The following is a 13,877-nucleotide window of genomic DNA, read 5'->3' as shown; positions in this document are numbered from 1 at the left end:
GAATCGATCTGCTTTTAATGGAGAGAGAGAGAGAGAGAGAGAGAGAGAGAGAGAGAACTGCATGAGTAGAGCATATGTTCAATGACTTGCAACAAAGGCATTCGTGCTCTTTACAGAGTATATGGCCTTCTTTGTTCTTTACCTTTTCTCTAGATAGATTAGAGGACAGAGATACCTCCCCTATGCCGTACTCTTCCTCAGTTCAATCGCTGCTCATTCTATAGAGATATCTCCGATAAAGCCTGGCCAGTAGTTGGCTGTAAAGCAGCAGAAACACTAACTGATTAGCCCACAAACCATTCATTTCCTATGCCTCAGGGGCATATATATAGAGAGAGGAGGAGGAGGATGAATGGTGGTCGTAATCGTTCTCGTTCTGTGCCATGGCCAAAAACTGGGTGCTGGAGATCCATGACCAGCTCGAGAGCGTCGAACCAGCAGCAGAGACAGGTCAATGGAGTAACCGATCCATATACAAGGTTCCTGCTTGCATCAAGGACTTGAACCGCATGGCCTACAAGCCGCAGGTCGTCTCCTTCGGGCCGTACCACCACGGGGACCCCGACGTCTGGCCCATGGAGGAGCACAAGCACAGAGCGCTCCTCCACTTCCTCAGGAGGGCGAACAAGCGGCTCGACGAGTTCGTGGCGGCGATGGGGGAGGTGGTGCAGCAATTGCAGGACGCGTATCAGGGCCTCGACGATCCATGGAGGGAGAAGGACCGGTTCCTGCAGCTGATGATCCTCGACGGCTGCTTCATGCTCGAGATAATGCGCGTCGCCACCGGCGCCTCCAGTGACTACGCCTACAACGACCCCATCTTTAGCAGCCATGGGATGCTGTATACCGTCCCCTACATCAAGCGAGACATGCTGATGATCGAGAACCAACTGCCCCTGCTGGCCTTGGACACGCTCGTCTCTGTCGAGAGCAGCAAACCCAAGGTATCTTTTCTTCTCTCTTTGCTCGTCTCATGGATTCATGGAGTAAAGCAATCAGTACCATATATGTACGTGTTTGATTTGGGACAGCTCGAAGACACTATAAACAAGCTGGTGCTCAAGTTCTGCGCGTCAGGTAATGGCCGACCGTCCACGGCGAGCATGGCCCTGGGCCTCCACCCCCTCGACGTTTTCCGGAAGAGCCTGCTATACGACCCAACGCACCGCTCGCCGCCGGTCACGCCGGATCGGGACGGCTCCAGCGAGATCGTCCGGTCTGCGGTGGAGCTGTACGAGGCCGGGATCCGGTTCAAGAAGAGCAAGACCAACAGCCTGCGGGACATCAGCTTCCACCACGGGGTGCTCAGGCTGCCGGTGATCGTGGTGGACGACGCCACCGAGTACATGTTCCTCAACCTCATGGCCTTCGAGCGGCTGCACTGCGGCGCGGGCAACGAGATCACCTCCTACGTCTTCTTCATGGACAACATCATCGACTCGGCCAAGGACGTCAGCCTTCTGCACGCCAAGGAGATCATCCAGAACGCGGTGGGGAGCGACAAGGCGGTGGCGAAGCTGTTCAACCGGCTGTCCAAGGACGTGGTGCTGGACCCGGAGAGCACCCTCGACGATGTCCACCGCAAGGTCAACAACTACTGCCGCAAGGACATCAACATGTGGCGGGCCAACCTCATCCACACCTACTTCCGGAGCCCCTGGGCGGTCCTCTCGCTTGCCGCCGCCATTTTCCTGTTGGTCCTCACCGTGCTACAGACCGTGTACACCATCATCCCCTTCTACACAGACAATGGCGGCGACGCTCCCTCCCCACAGTAATCTCGGGTTAAAGCTTGTGATTGTGCTTGGTTTGTTTGATTACTTTCTTTCCTATCTTTGGTCGGCGTGTTGAGTGTTTAAGGTTGATATCTCGATCAGATCGTTGATCGATGTAATCGTGTTTCCCGGCTCCATGGAAAGTTTGACATGTTCTTCCCATAATACAAGTCGATGCTTGAGAATGGCTTGAGAATCGTGTACCTCGAAACATCTTCCCCTGCCACAGTCCATCTTCCATCGGACTGTCGTCATGCAAACAAGAATCAGCAAAGATACAACCATCATTCATGGGGCATGAAACAATAAAAGAAACGTTCGTTCCGGTCAAAACGCGACACATGGGAGGAGGTAAGTATATGGGTAGCCATCATGTTGTGTGGATGTTATTCCAATCTTAAATTGTAAGATTGAAAGGGGGTTAATTGTAAATGTCCAACTGCGACTCCGTTGATAGCTTTGTGTTGTTTCCTCCGCCGCACCCAATCGAGCACACAAATGATCGCCGCGCAATGGTTGACAAATAGAGGAAGATGGTGAGGAAGGCTGGCGTCGCGCAAAGGTTTTGGTGGGATCTCAGCAGCAACAGCCGCTCCCCCTTCGTTTCTCATGCGCTTAAAGGAAGCAGAGCCACATCCACCACCTCCTCCTCCGTCTCCACCGGGGCGCCAGCATCAACCGCAGCAGAAAGTGCGGGGCCAATCCTTTCCGTTGCCCAAGGAAGACAGAGAGGCGATGCGGACGATGACAGCTACGATAACAACGGGAGGCACCACCAGCAGCTGGCGGAGACGGCGAAAAGGGTGCGCGAGGTAGTCGTGAGGCAGCCCAGGTGGGAAAGTTTCCTGCTTTCCCACTTTGCTCCCTCGGAGCTGTTCCACCCCACCTGCGTCCGTCACGTCCTCCGGCCCCTCGTCTCCACCAAACCCCTGCTCTCCCTTCGCTACCTGCTCTGGCTCTCCTCCCACCCCGATGCCTCCCCCGCCGACGCTGCCACCTCCGCCTCCCTCCTCGACGCCCTCGCCAATGCCCGGGCCTGGAAGGCGGCCTTGCTCGCTATTCGTTCGACGAAATGCCGACCCGACCCGCCCGCTATTGAATTATTCCTCTACCGCCTCATTCAAAGGGAAGGGAGGGTGACCGACGAGGCGATGGAGACTATATCCCTCGTGAAGACTCATCTTGGCTACTCCCCGTCCCTCCCCACTTGGAACTCCATCTTCTCTGCCTACTTGCGAGCAGGGAGGACCGACCTCGTGTGGCGCCTCTACGAGATGATGATGCAGTTAGGAATCTCGGGCGACGCCTCCACTGCTGGTTACCTCATCGAGGCCTTCTGCATGGACAATGAGCTGGACGATGCCTATAGGCTTCTTCGGGAAGTCTCTAGGAATGGGCTTGTGCCTGATGTGATCTCCATCACCAAGTTGGTCACTGGATATTGCAGGGACGGCAATTATGGCAAGGTCTCTGAGCTTCTTCACCTGATGATAGCAGTTGGCTGCATGCCTGACATATTCACTTACCAGTCCATAATTCACGGCTTATGTGACAATGGCAAGGCCGACGACGGCTTCCGCATCTTCAACAATCTCAAGCTGAGAGGTTATGCTCCTGATCTGGTTACCTACACAACAATGATCGATGGTTTATGCAAGATGGGTAGGACTACCGATGCGTGGAACCTGTGGTCGGAGATGGTAGCAAAGGGGACCGAGCCTAATGGATACGCATACAATGTCATCATCAATGGCTATTGCAAGGCAGGTGACCTCAGTAAGGCTCAGGAATTGTACCAGGAGATGTGCAGAAGTGGATTCAGGGAGAGCACAGTGAGCTGCAACACCTTGATTGCTGGATTGTGCTTGCACGGGAGGGTGAGAGAAGCAGTTGACATGTTTGAGGAAATGCCAACTAAAGGAATCGAGCACGATGTGATCACCTACAACACACTGATTCAGGGTCTCTGCAAGGAAGGCAGGACTGCCGAAGCCATGAAACTGTATGAGACACTGTTATTGGTTGGACTGCAGCCCAGTGTTTCAACATACACACCATTGATCGAGGCACTATGCAATGAGGGGAATGTGCTTGGTGCAATGGAGCTGATGAGATGCATGAAAGAAAAGGGTTTGGAGCCTTTGGTTCGTACAAATGACTATATTATTAATGGATTCTGCAGGGTCGGCAAGGCTGAAGCAGGCATGGCATGGTTGGTAAACATGTTGGAGAATAATCTCAAGCCACAAAGAGACACCATCAACAGGTTATTAGAATGCCTCAGCGATAGCTTCAGAGTGGATGATGCATTATTGGTGCTGGATGCCGTGTATAAAATTGGCTACTCCCTTGAAACTTCAGTATGTTATTTGCTGGTTAGTCAACTATGCGGAGAGGACCACAGACAAGCTGCATTGCAGATGGAGGAAATCCTGGTGAGCTAATAATGAATGCTACCGGTGCCCAAGTTTCAGCAAGAGGTGCTCTACAATACTCCCCTACATGAAGATCAGGGTGGGAGCCTTGTGGGTGCTCTTCAACTTTCTGGTAGGGTACTGACTTCCAGCCCAATTTATTTTTGAAAACCTGTTCTTTATATCTGAATCTGCACATCTGTTGCCATGTTCTTTCAAGTATCTATCCATAAGTTACATTTCTTATTTTGGTACTGGAGTTAACAGATAAGTTGTATAGACAAGTATTAAACATATGCTAGGTCGACGGAGTATGATCTGGTAAGAGAACCGGAGGAATCAGGATTTCAAATACTTTGATCATGGACTGATGCTAGGTAATATAGGCCGACAACGATTGATTCTCGGTATGTTGCTAGGTATACTGATATCATTTTGATCCGGTTTTAAAAACCATTTTAGGATATGTTAGTAGCGTCGGTTGCTACGAAAACAGTAGAAGAGAATGAAGGGAGAAAACAAGATAGGAAAAATGGTAACAAAGCTTTGATGGAAGATCTGCATGTAAAGGTATTTGGTCTTTGAATCTGTCATTGTTGTGATTGACCCAAGGGAATGCACCCATGACTTGCTGCAAAAAGAGGAATCAGATGAAAATGTGTTAAGGGCAGCAGTGACGGGAAATTTTGGTAACAAAGGTTTTGGTGGAAGCTCTGAGGGCAAAAACTACTTGGTACTTTGAATCTATCATTGTTGTTTAAGTGGCTTGACCACATTAACAAGACCTCAAAAATGTTGGGTATGATGGAAAGCAAGTGTTTGTGGCTGCAATATTTTTGAAACATTATTTGAGAATGCATAGTTACATGAATCTAGCAACCTGTCGTGTATCGTGCATTAAGGGCGATGCTGGAAGGGGTGTAATGTTAAGATGTATGTAGAATAGAGATTTAAGCTTTTGTATCTTCTGCGAGAACACCCATCTGTTAGGTTATACTTGAATTTTAGCTATCAATTTCATTCATATCTCAAAATATTCTTCTCATATTAAAGCTACTATAAAAAGTCTATTAGGCCTTCTTAGTATAATAATAAGTAATTAAGGTGAGTGATTACTTATTAAAAAAACTTTTTATCACATTAATTAGAGTGTCGTGTCGAAGAAATCTCATTCGACCTTAATATTCAATATAAATCCATAATTTAGAAAATATTCGAGTACCCCTTAATCTTTTGACTATATATATTAGGCTTTTTAATGGACGTGAACTTGAATCGAATCTGATTGATCCGATCATCGCCGTTACCATTCGTTTGTGGAAATCTGATCTGGATCGACCTATATCCAGACTTCATCGTCATTCTCATCGATTCTTTCTCCTCTTTACGTGGTGGTCCTGCTGCCAAGGATGAGGTGATTCATTCATCTCATTGCTGTTTTAAGATCGAATCGACACGCATACGGCGCAGTCGCTCCCTGCCATGGTCTCATACATTGAAGCAGCAGGCGCTGCTGCCCCTTCGATAGGGGGCCATGTGAAGTGGACGGAAGACTTCCCACTGTCCCCGACTATCCCATCCCTATGATACTATTTCGCTACGGAGGCTGTTCACGCACTCTTCTCACGTTCCGTCACGCACCACCCGAGGCCGCCTCTTTTTGCGTTCGTCCTTTCTTTATTGCTCTCTCTCTCTCTCTCTTCATCTCCCTCCCTAAATATTTAGTCAGCAAGGGGGATGGCGGAGAGATGGGCTGACAGAACTAAATCAAAGATAGACGATGATAATATTTTAATTGAGATCGATCATATGAATCTATAGGATGATAATAATAATAATAATAATAATAATAAAATCATCAGTTTTAATTATATGAGTTCGACTATATAAATTTTTTATCATCATTTAAATTTATAAAAAAGTTATATATTTAATTAAATTTAGAATACTTAAATTTTTATTTATAGTTTCTATTTTTTATTAATCTTCTTTTATCTTTCCTAATAATACTATAAACAATACCTAATTATTTATAAATAAAAATATTTTTATTTTTCCTATTAATTTTATTTATTTTTTTACATTCGTTATTTTAACATTCTATTTTTACTATAAGATATTCATCGATATCTTCATCTTATTAAACAACTGATTCAAGATACATAGAACATTTACTTAACGGGTCTTTTGTTCATCCAATCTAATTATATTCTCTCTATTTTATTTTTAAATTTTTAAATTATATTTTATAAATTCTGTTTTAATCAAATTTAATCTAGAACCATTAATTTCTAAGGCTTAACTCCATAGCTTAAATTTGTAATTAATTTTATTTAAGCTCTTATCAACTAAAACAATATCATCAGTAAATAACATACACCAAAGAGGTCTATTATATAAGTGTCTAGTAAATTTATCTATTATCAATGTGAATATATAAATACTTAATGTAGATCCTTGATATAATTATATGCTAATAAAAAACTCACTCCACATACTTCATATAGTTCTAATACTAATAGTTATATTATCGTACATATATTTAATAATAGTAATATAATTAGTGGATACACTATGACACTTCCTCTAATTCAATAAAAATAATATATCAATTTTTCTATCTATACTTTTTTTATTAATTATTTTAATAAATAAAATAACTTATGTGGTTAATCTTTTAAGTATAAAACTAAGTCAACCTTCAAAGATATTTGTTTCGGATCTTATTTTATTTTTGATAACTTTTTTCCAATATTTTATAGTATGACTTATGATTTTATTTTGTATATAATTTAAACAAGTTTGTATGTCATTCTTATTTTTGTAAATTTACACTAAAATTTTCTTTGTTCATTCTTCATGCATCTTTTTGAATTTTATGATTTTGTTAAATAGACTAGTTAACAAATATAGTCACTTGTTCCCTAAACTTTTTCAAACCTTAATAGGAATACCATCAGGCTTCACACTCTTAGTTATTTTTATTATTTTAATATTTTTTTACTTCATTAACTCTAATTTTGTGAATAAAAAATATGATTATTAAATCTATCATTATTATTTATCATTAAATCTAAGTCATGTGTGAAATATTTATTAAATAATTTATATAAAAAAATATTTTTATCTTTCTTTAATCTTATTATCATTAACAAGTATATTTTTTATCTTTGTATTTAATGCATCTAAAATTACCCAACTCCTTACACTTTATTTTCCTAGCTTTAACAAGTCAATATATTTGTTCTTCGGTATCTTTGGTAACTAATTTATTATAAAAATTATCATAAGTTTTATATTTTATCATACTAATTGAAGATTTTTTTTGTTCTTTTATTTTTTTTCAAATTTTTATAATTTTATCAATATTTAAATATATTTTTAAGTAAAAATTAATTTATGAACTTTCTCCGACTACACCACTCTCTTAAAGTTACATCTCTATCTTTAGATTTTATCACGGACACAATTTGTTAAGCTTCCTATGTTGATTTATTAAATTTTCATCAAGTATGATTTTATAATTTTTATAAATAATTTATTTATTTTTAATAAAAAAAATATATTTGATTATAATTATTAGTAATCAAATGTTTCGAAACATGGTCGCGATGCTTCAGTCAAACCTGGAGTTGTGGATGCTAACACACATGGCATCCTCGATGAATAGCGGTATGGAGTACTAGTAGAGAGACCCACATGGGCGCAGCTCAGCTTGGTTGGATCTAACTATCATAGACCGATTAATATAAATCCCACACCACCGCTGCAAATATAAGCTTAGTGGAATCGTTTTGCTGCGCAAATCTGCACGACATTGTTCTCACAGCGAACCCCCAACAAGCGCGTCGATCCATTCACGAAAAGAACAGTGGCGATCCATCACGCAGTCAAGCATAAGAGAAGAACCGCGCTCGCGTTGTCGAGCGCAGGGTGACCGCGGCGGCGGCCCCTGAAACGAAACGATGCAGTGGCCTTCGATGCCACGAAGGCAAAGATTTTGATTCGCCAACGGACAACAGGATCGGACACGGGAAGCTATTAACGCTTGCAGGCGAGAATCGAAAGATCCACCGCAACGACGCTCACTATTTCCAACAAAAACAAGCTCATAATGTCGCCATATTTCACCAAAATATAACATAGTTTCAGAGGCGATCGACGGAGAAGTAGAATGTGATTAACACGATATCAAAAGATCGAGTTCAAGGGCAGATTGTGATAATAGACAAGCACGCTGCTGCTGATGAGAAGACTACCATAGGGGTGTGTCTGTGTGTTAGCTTTCGACAGCTAGAAACGATGGATTGCTGTGGAGTTTGTGCCCTTTGCCGCCGTTGCTACCGTTGATCGAGGAAATGATGTTGGTCGCCGGCGCAGCTGAAGCAGCGTTATGGATGGCGTACAGGGGCTTAGAGGAGGAATATGGCCTGAAGGCTCTCATTGGACTCGCAAAGGCTAAGCTCCAGCTTCTAGTTCGGCCTCGTGCAGCAGCGGTGGCGGAGGGAGCCGGGGTTGCGGCCGAGGTCCTGCTGCTGCTGCTGTCGTCCAAGTCGTCCTCGGCCGCGGCCGCCGACAACCAGTACGCGTACATCGTCCCGAAACCACCGAACAGCCCTCCGCACTTGAACCGCACCTTCATCCTCGGCTGCCGCTGCTCTCCGTCATTGTCGTGATTTAGGTGGAGGCCGATGTTGGGCTTGGCCTCGCGCTGGGACTCCACTCTCCTGAGGGTGCAATCACCGAACCCGGTGGAGATGCGCTCCAGAAAGTCTCCCGAGAAGCTCCTGCTGCCGCAGCCCACCGATCTGGATCTGGCCACCTTCCTTCCGAACGATGACGCTGCCGCCTGTCTAGCGTTTGGGCTCTCCGCCTCCTTCACCCCGTTTTCCCCTTGCTCGGGGGCGGCGGTCGCCGCTTCTTCCTTGGCCACCAATTTATCTGATGCATTCACTTGCCGCTGCAGATGCAGCTTCATGTTGACATCTTTATCGCATCCTTCGCCCGACGACGATGAGGTAGATTTTCGCCTGTTGATATTGCTGCTGTGGACCGCAGAAGAGGAGCTCGAGGCGGAAGAGGCAGAGGAGAGGTAGAGGAAAGACCAGAAGCTCTTCTTTCGAGGACTCTCTGCCACGGCGGGGTCTCCAATGCCGCCACCACCACGACCCTGCGCAAGGGTTCCATCCGTTCTCGGTGCTGTAGATTTGCTCCGCTTTAGAACGATGCCGCTGTCGTTCGCCGCAGAGCCAGAATCCGTGATGCCAGCTGCGGTGGAGACCGAAGCCATCACGTTCCTTGCGCCGTTTCCGTAGCCACCACTCCAGCCGCTGCTCTTCTTCTTCTTGTTGCTGTGGCTGGCGGCCAGAAAGGGGAACCTGGTCCTACGGCCACCAGAGGCGGCACCGGTACGTGACGGACGGGAGGTGAGTCCAAGTCCCAGTCCAAGCCCGAGCCCTCCGCCAGAAACACCACCGTCGGAGCGGAAGGACGTGGGTGAGGAAGAGGAGGACGGCGGGGGCTGGAGCGGGGAGAAGGGGCTGGACTTGGAGGAGGACACCAGCTTGCCCAGCTTCTCCTGCAGGCAGAAGCCGCATACCCCGCCCGGGTTACTACGGTAAGGGTGGTCCACGCACTGCATGCCCTCCCCCATGTCGTCCGCTACTCCCACCACCCCTCTGTCTCCCATCCTCCTCTTCTTCCTCCAGTGCAGTTCCTGTCTCTCTTGGATCACCTCCTTAACCACAGACAGAGAAGGAGAGAGAAAGACAAATCCCGGTCGTCCTCCGTACGCGCCGGTTTAACCTTTGCCTACCCGAGGTCCACCTGCAATGCCCTTGTTACTCACAGATTGTGTGTGGATGGCGAAGCATACCAGCCACAGAGAGAGAGCAACAACAGGGAAGGACGGATCGATTACAGGAGGGAGGAAGGGATGGGCACGAGGGACGTGTTAATTAATAGTATGACGGCTTGGGAACTCGTGCCGGCGGTCGCAGATGCACGTGTAGCCAAGATATATCCGCTGGAGAAAAGACTGCCGGGACTTGACCCGCCACATTGCATGTCCGATCGAGCGGCCCCCCTGTTGTTTGGTTTGCCTGGGCTGGTCTGACCCGGCCCATCATTCCATCAACTTTGATTGATTTGGGTCCGTCCTCAAACCAAGCTGCAGTCAGATTCAACATCAAACCCAAACAAACAATCAATCAATCAATCGATTGCACGGATCTTCCAGTCTTCCATCGGGGGTCTAACATTGTGCTCGTGGACCACTTTAACGACGGGTCGGCACACCATCTCATTGCGATCAGACCAGCTCGTGCTGAGAATTAATACCACACTGCTGCTCACAGAGATGAGGCGTACGTAAGGGCATGCATTTTATGCACACCTGGCTGAATTGTGCACGGATCGACAAATTGCTTCTCGATAAAAGTAGTCTTGATTGATCTTGTCAATCCAGACCTCCTGCAGCAGCAGCAGCAGCAGCAGCAGAGATTGAGGTGCATTAGGCTTTTGGCTTTGAGCCGTACCAGGAAATTGAGATTCCCTCCGACTGCACAAGAAGCTCAGAGACAGCATGCGGACACACCCTTTGACTGCCGGATAAATCATCTGCCGTACCATGTAAATTAAACTATGCGTCGAAAGTTGTCCCCTCGCCGGTTCTTTTTTCTTTCCGCCATGATCATGATGATGATCGAAGAGGTGTTGAGCCAGACTTTGAAGCGATGTAGTCAAGTCGACGAGGGCATCAATATCTTTGGGTTTCTGTGCCCTTGTGATCCCTGAATCTGTACCCAATGAATTGCTGCTGCTTTTTGGATGGCTTCTGACGGGGTTTTCCCAGCGGCCAGGCTTGATGAACTCTTGAACTCTCTCCCCCCCTCGGCTTGTAGCATCTACCATATCAGGTGGGACATCTGGGAGGACCTGCAAAAGACAGCTCTTCGACAAGGAAGTCACAGAAACCAGAATCGATGAAACAGCATGGTCCAAGAAACACGCAGGATAATAGTGAGAATAATTGTTGGATTGCACGCTTGTCCCCTCGTACCCATAAAATAAAACCTGCTAACGAGAATCTCCTTAAACCATAATTCATGAGATCATCCATCATTAAACGTATCACTTCTTTATTATATAGAATATATATAACCATTTGCTAACATAAAATTTGAAATAGAAAAAAATAAAAGAACTCTTAGAATATGTATTTGATTTCCTCGTTAGCCGTGACAGAAAGGAAATAACCATCAAAAAATGAAAAGTTACGTGTTGTGCATGAAGGCATATTTGAGTTCCGTGATGAATCAAAAGATGCTGTATCACCTGATAGAACACAATGTATATTGCAGCTGCAAGTGCAGAAGGTAGGTAAACATATAATGATGGGCAGAATGATACTCGATACTTAGAACATGTAAATAAAGGTTTAAATTGATAACTGGAAGGTTAAAAACCCTCACCAAACACCTCTTTGGTGATGTTATCTACCAATAAAATTTCTTTAATCAACATTTCTTCCCCGGTTTATGCACGTAAACTTTTGAAGCCACAAATTTGGATGCAGAATGTTACTTTGCAAGACTAGACAGCACAACTGAAATAGAAAACGCATATCTATATGCTCAACTTAATCAGCCTCCGATCGTCTCTTTCAACAACTAGAACGATAATTATATGAAAGATAATAAAGGCAGAATCGCTTCCAACTTGAACACATGAGATTCTTGAGAATTATAAGAACAAGTAATGAAAGTTTGAGACGAAGTAATCTAGATCAAGAGAGGGACCCGAGTGCCGGTTCGAGAATGACACCCGACAACATCAACAGTAATATATATATATATATATGTGTGTGTGTGTGTGTGTGTGTGTGTGTGTGTGTGTGTGGAGGTCGGTGACATTTACATCAATTGCACCTCAGATTCTTTGATGGTTTGGCTTGATCAAAATTTCGATTAGTATACACATATTTCTAATCTAAAATGATAAACTGACTCAAATTAAGTAAAAAATATTAAATTTTTATTAGGTGTTATAAGAAGATTTGATAAGGTTCTGATATATGTATATAGGGATGTTTGAAACGTCAAACTCATGAAGTGTCACTTGTTTGGAGATTGAGGTCAAGAGAGCTTTCTTGACCCAATCTCTCTTATGTCTAAGTCAATAATCTAAGATAAGTGAGTATGATCACAAGTGATAAAAGTGATTGTCCCTCGATAATTATGCTAAAAGTAAATTTTTATATATGGTCGTAGAGGGATTGTAGAGGATAGAAATATTTTGTGGGGATACAATCTCAATCGCCTTTAACAATCTACCTTTATGCTTTTATCCATATGAGTGACAATAGAGGATGCAGCTTATAATCTTCTGTTTTGGACTTATGTCTAAGCGAGCAAACCAAGGGTGTAGATCTTTTCTCACTTTTGTTGGCTTGGTCATCACATGAAGGTCATGTGTTGGATGATAATTGATCGATGATATTTCTTTTTCATTTATCCCTCTAAAGATATTCTTTAGGAACTTTTCTAAAGAGGCCACAAAGCGTAACTATCAGCTTATCCGACATATGCACTATATAGAGGTGGAGGGAGGAGTCGTCAAGATGCCTGTTTTGGATAATAGAGGATATGATTGGCTTGTTCGATTTGCTACAGAGAAGTCATTCATCATTGCATGACATGATGTAGCGATGATAAGGTGTATGTATCAAAAGGTAAGACCTACTCCTTTTACCACTTCTTTTCTAACTCGAGCATGACTCCAACCCAATTCTCTTAGAGGCACTTAAAGAAAGTCGTGACAATATGCTCATCAAAGTGGGCTATGGGAGGAGTCGAGGTGGGCTCCTCCCCTACTTGTCATCGAGGCAACCCATAATGCCTCGATCTGATCGTGCCCATATCATTGCCTGATCTATAGTAGGGATACCATAATGACCTCATCGGGCCATGGGTTAATCATCGATCTATAGTTGAGATGTTGTAACCCTTATCGTTGCCTAAGCTATGTTGTTGTATGCTGATAGAGAAAATTGAATTTTGGTCGCCTGTTTGATTTTCTAAGAGACCAACTTTGGGCAGAGGAAGCTTGCTCTCGGTTAACTTATTGCAAAAGCTAATCCATGTTCCTCTATTGCCCATCACTGAGGTAGGCTATGGGAAGAGTCGAGCCGAGTATATCCTCTACTTGTCACCGAGAGACCCATGTTGGCGACAGGTCTATTATCATCAAAGGATCTACATAGGGCTACAGGGGAGATGTTATGAATATTCCATGTCATCGAGCTGCCCCTTCTCCCTTTTTGCTCGTCGCCATGGCGAGCTATGGGAGGAGTCTAAGTGGGCTCCTCCTTTGCTCGTTATCAAGGGAGAATATAGGAGGAGCCCTACTTTCGCTCATCACTAAGACCAACCGTGGGAGGGGTCCACATTGACTCCTCCCACGGCTTGTAGACCTTGCTCTTATCATGAAGGAATAGGGGTTAGGGCCGCACCCAACCTCCTCACCTCAGGAAGAAACAAAGGTTGATTTCGTGTCTGACCTCCTCTCCTCGAGAACGAATAGGGGTCAGTGTCGCGCTCGACCTCACCTTAGCAGTTTATCTACCCAAGCGTCTTTTACTCCAATGATCCACTTCCTTAATCGTCCGAGAATAACTCAGTAGATAATT

At 44.7% G+C, this 13,877-nt stretch overlaps 3 protein-coding genes across 4 annotated transcripts; 2 read left to right on the top strand and 1 right to left on the bottom strand.

Annotated features, from left to right (window-relative positions):
- Nucleotides 1–59: 59 nt before the first annotated feature.
- LOC103968491 (UPF0481 protein At3g47200-like) lies at nucleotides 60–1,946 on the top strand. Of its 2 annotated transcripts, XM_065087232.1 has the most exons (3): nucleotides 60–450; nucleotides 528–944; nucleotides 1,032–1,946. In XM_065087232.1, the coding sequence occupies exons 1-3, from the start codon at nucleotides 310–312 to the stop codon at nucleotides 1,776–1,778; spliced, it is 1,305 nt and encodes a 434-aa protein (XP_064943304.1). In that variant the 5' UTR covers nucleotides 60–309; the 3' UTR covers nucleotides 1,779–1,946. The 2 variants fall into 2 exon arrangements, with proteins under 2 accessions (XP_064943304.1, XP_009380009.2); XM_009381734.3 differs by having other exon boundaries at nucleotides 60–944; nucleotides 1,032–1,942.
- Nucleotides 1,947–2,179: 233 nt separating this feature from the next.
- LOC135595827 (pentatricopeptide repeat-containing protein At5g18950-like) lies at nucleotides 2,180–4,435 on the top strand. The gene has a single exon (XM_065087231.1). The coding sequence runs from the start codon at nucleotides 2,309–2,311 to the stop codon at nucleotides 4,217–4,219; it is 1,911 nt and encodes a 636-aa protein (XP_064943303.1). The 5' UTR covers nucleotides 2,180–2,308; the 3' UTR covers nucleotides 4,220–4,435.
- A 3,847-nt stretch (nucleotides 4,436–8,282) lies between these two features.
- Nucleotides 8,283–10,101, bottom strand: LOC103969788 (uncharacterized). The gene has a single exon (XM_009383435.3). It carries the CDS (start codon nucleotides 9,876–9,878, stop codon nucleotides 8,469–8,471), a length of 1,410 nt encoding a protein of 469 aa, XP_009381710.3. The 5' UTR covers nucleotides 9,879–10,101; the 3' UTR covers nucleotides 8,283–8,468.
- Nucleotides 10,102–13,877: the final 3,776 nt, after the last annotated feature.

Source organism: Musa acuminata, chromosome BXJ1-10 (assembly GCF_036884655.1).
Source record: "Musa acuminata AAA Group cultivar baxijiao chromosome BXJ1-10, Cavendish_Baxijiao_AAA, whole genome shotgun sequence".
NCBI lineage: Eukaryota > Viridiplantae > Streptophyta > Magnoliopsida > Zingiberales > Musaceae > Musa > Musa acuminata.
The sequence above is the reverse complement of the archived record's forward strand: the minus strand, read 5'-3'. Positions and strand labels throughout refer to the sequence as shown.

Excerpts from the sequence above, each read along its gene's own strand:
- LOC103968491 (XM_009381734.3), top strand. The coding sequence starts at position 384 with ATGGCCAAAAACTGGGTGCTGGAGATCCATGACCAGCTCGAGAGCGTC. Across the intron at positions 945-1,031 it reads TCGAGAGCAGCAAACCCAAG|CTCGAAGACACTATAAACAA; the intron begins GTATCTTTTCTT and ends GATTTGGGACAG.
- LOC135595827 (XM_065087231.1), top strand. The coding sequence starts at position 2,309 with ATGGTGAGGAAGGCTGGCGTCGCGCAAAGGTTTTGGTGGGATCTCAGC.
- LOC103969788 (XM_009383435.3), bottom strand. The coding sequence starts at position 9,878 with ATGGGAGACAGAGGGGTGGTGGGAGTAGCGGACGACATGGGGGAGGGC.